At 52.8% G+C, this 4008-nt stretch overlaps 1 protein-coding gene across 1 annotated transcript in view; it reads left to right on the top strand.

Moving 5' to 3' along the window:
- The first annotated feature begins 3782 nt into the window (after positions 1-3782).
- Positions 3783-4008, top strand: part of LOC120028483 (protocadherin Fat 3-like) — a 79902-nt gene continuing 79676 nt past the window's right edge. The window contains exon 1 of the mRNA XM_038973687.1: positions 3783-3915. Within this exon, the coding sequence (XP_038829615.1) occupies positions 3783-3915 (133 nt within the window). The remainder of the gene's footprint in view (positions 3916-4008) is intronic.

The following is a 4008-nucleotide window of genomic DNA, read 5'->3' on the forward strand; positions in this document are numbered from 1 at the left end:
CCCCTGTCCCTGAAGTGTAACCGTACCACCACCTGTCCCTGAAGTGTAACCGTACCCCCACCTGTCCCTTAAGTGTAACCATACCACCCCCTGTCCCTGAAGTGTAACCATACCACCCCCTGTCCCTGAAGTGTAACCATACCACCCCCTGTCCCTGAAGTGTAACCGTACCACCACCTGTCCCTGAAGTGTAACCGTACCACCACCTGTCCCTGAAGTGTAACCGTACCACCCCCTGTCCCTGAAGTGTAACCATACCACCCCCTGTCCCTGAAGTGTAACCATACCACCACCTGTCCCTGAAGTGTAACCATACCACCACCTGTCCTTGAAGTGTGACCATACAACCCCCTGTCCCTGAAGTGTAACCGTACCACCACCTGTCCCTGAAGTGTAACCATACCAACACCTGTCCTTGAAGTGTGACCATACCACCCCCTGTCCCTGAAGTGTAACCGTACCACCACCTGTCCCTGAAGTGTAACCGTACCACCCCCTGTCCCTGAAGTGTAACCATACCACCACCTGTCCTTGAAGTGTAACCATACCACCACCTGTCCCTGAAGTGTAACCGTACCACCACCTGTCCCTTAAGTGTAACCGTACCAACCCCTGTCCCTGAAGTGTAACCATACCAGCACCTGTCCTTGAAGTGTAACCATACCACCACCTGTCCTTGAAGTGTGACCATACAACCCCCTGTCCCTGAAGTGTAACCGTACCACCACCTGTCCCTGAAGTGTAACCATACCAACACCTGTCCTTGAAGTGTGACCATACAACCCCCTGTCCCTGAAGTGTAACCGTACCACCACCTGTCCCTGAAGTGTAACCGTACCCCCACCTGTCCCTTAAGTTTAACCATACCACCCCCTGTCCCTGAAGTGTAACCGTACCACCACCTGTCCCATAAGTGTAACCGTACCACCCCCTGTCCCTGAAGTGTAACCATACCACCACCTGTCCCTGAAGTGTAACCATACCACCACCTGTCCCTGAAGTGTAACCGTACCACCACCTGTCCCTGAAGTGTAACCGTACCACCACCTGTCCCTGAAGTGTAACCATACCACCACCTGTCCCTGAAGTGTAACCATACCACCACCTGTCCCTGAAGTGTAACCATACCACCACCTGTCCCTGAAGTGTAACCGTACCACCACCTGTCCCTGAAGTGTAACCATACCACCACCTGTCCCTGAAGTGTAACCGTACCACCACCTGTCCCTGAAGTGTAACCGTACCAGCACCTGTCCCTGAAGTGTAACCATACCACCTCCTGTCCCTGAAGTGTAACCATACCAGCACCTGTCCCTTAAGTGTAACCGTACCACCCCCTGTCCCTGAAGTGTAACCATACCACCACCTGTCCCTGAAGTGTAACCATACCACCTCCTGTCCCTGAAGTGTAACCATACCAGCACCTGTCCCTGAAGTGTAACCGTACCACCACCTGTCCCTGAAGTGTAACCATACCACCACCTGTCCCTGAAGTGTAACCATACCACCACCTGTCCCTGAAGTGTAACCATACAACCCCCTGTCCCTGAAGTGTAAGCGTACCACCCCCTGTCCCTGAAGTGTAACCATACCAACACCTGTCCCTGAAGTGTAACCATACCACCCCCTGTCCCTGAAGTGTAACCATACCACCACCTGTCCCTGAATTGTAACCATACCACCCCCTGTCCCTGAAGTGTAACCATACCAACACCTGTCCTTGAAGTGTGACCATACAACCCCCTGTCACCGAAGAGTAACCATACCACCACCTGTCCCTGAAGTGTAACCATACCACCACCTGCCTTGAAGTGTAACCATACCACCCCCTGTCCCTGAAGTGTAACCGTACCACCCCCTGTCCCTGAAGTGTAACCATACCACCCCCTGTCCCTGAAGTGTAACCATACCACCACCTGTCCCTGAAGTGTAACCATACCACCCCCTGTCCCTGAAGTGTAACCGTACCACCCCCTGTCCCTGAAGTGTAACCATACCACCCCCTGTCCCTGAAGTGTAACCATACCACCACCTGTCCTTGAAGTGTGACCATACAACCCCCTGTCCCTGAAGTGTAACCATACCACCCCCTGTCCCTGAAGTGTTACCGTACCACCCCCTGTCCCTGAAGTGTAAAGGTACTACTACCTGTCCCTGAAGTGTAACCATACCACACCCTGTCCCTGAAGTGTAACCATACCACCACCTGTCCTTGAAGTGTGACCATACAACCCCCTGTCCCTGAAGTGTAACCATATCACCCCCTGTCCCTGAAGTGTAACCATACCACCACCTGTCCCTGAAGTGTAACCATACCACCACCTGTCCCTGAAGTGTAACCATACCACCACCTGTCCCTGAAGTGTAACCATACCACCACCTGTCCCTGAAGTGTAACCGTACCACCACCTGTCCCTGAAGTGTAACCATACCACCACCTGTCCCTGAAGTGTAACCGTACCACCACCTGTCCCTGAAGTGTAACCGTACCAACACCTGTCCCTGAAGTGTAACCGTACCACCACCTGTCCCTGAAGTGTGACCATGCAACACCCTGTTCCTGAACTGTAACCATACCACCACCTGTCCCTGAAGTGTAACCGTACCATCACCTGTCCCTGAAGTGTAACCATACCACCTCCTGTCCCTGAAGTGTAACCATACCAGCACCTGTCCCTGAAGTGTAACCGTACCACCACCTGTCCCTTAAGTGTAACCATACCACCACCTGTCCCTGAAGTGTAACCATACCACCACCTGTCCCTGAAGTGTGACCGTACCAGCACCTGTCCCTGAAGTGTAACCATACCACCACCTGTCCCTGAAGTGTAACCATACCAGCACCTGTCCCTGAAGTGTAACCGTACCACCCCCTGTCCCTGAAGTGTAACCATACCACCACCTGTCCCTGAAGTGTAACCATACCACCACCTGTCCCTGAAGTGTAACCATACCAGCACCTGTCCCTGAAGTGTAACCGTACCACCACCTGTCCCTGAAGTGTAACCATACCACCACCTGTCCCTGAAGTGTAACCATACCACCACCTGTCCCTGAAGTGTAACCATACCACCCCCTGTCCCTGAAGTGTAACCGTACCACCCCCTGTCCCTGAAGTGTAACCATACCAACACCTGTCCCTGAAGTGTAACCATACCACCCCCTGTCCCTGAAGTGTAACCATACCAACACCCTGTCCCTTGAAGTTGTGATCCATGCACCCCCCTGTCCACCGAAGAGTAAACCCATACCACCACCTTGTCCCAATGAAGTGTAACCATACCACCACCTGCCTTGAAGTGTAACCATACACACCCCATGTCCCTGAAGTGTAACCGTAAACCACGGCCCCTGTCCCGAAGTGTACATACCACCACCTGTCCCTGAAGTGTAACCATAACCACACCTGTCCTGAAAGTGTGGCCATACAACCCCTGTCCCTGAAGTGTAACCATACCACCCCCTGTTCCCGAAGTGTTACCCGTACCACCCCTGTCCATGAAGTGGAAAGGACTTACTACCTGTCCCTGAAGTGTAACCATACCACAACCCTGTCACCTGAGTGTAAACCATACCACCACCTGTCCTGGAAGCGTGACCATACAAACCCCTGTCCCTGAAGTGTAACCTATCACCCCTGTCCCTGAAGTGTAACCGTACCACCTCCTGTTCCCTTAAGTGTAACCATACCAGCCCTGTCCCTGAAGTGTAACCGTACCACCACCTGTCCCTGAAGTGTAAACCGAACACCACCTGTCCTTGAAGTGTAACCTTACCAGCACATGTCCCTGAAGTGTAACCATCCCCCTACACACCCCCTGTCCCTGAAGAGTGTAACCGTACCCGACATGTCCCTGAAGTGTAAACATAATAACCCCCTGTCCCTGAAGTGCAAACCTTACCACCACCTGTCCCGTAAGTGTAACCGTACCACACCCTGTCCCTAAGTGTAAAAAAAAAAAGAGAGATGTGGTATGGTTACACTTCAGGGACTGGTGGTGGTATGGG

The sequence above is a fragment of the Salvelinus namaycush genome, chromosome 34 (genome assembly GCF_016432855.1).
Source record: "Salvelinus namaycush isolate Seneca chromosome 34, SaNama_1.0, whole genome shotgun sequence".
Classification (NCBI taxonomy): domain Eukaryota; kingdom Metazoa; phylum Chordata; class Actinopteri; order Salmoniformes; family Salmonidae; genus Salvelinus; species Salvelinus namaycush.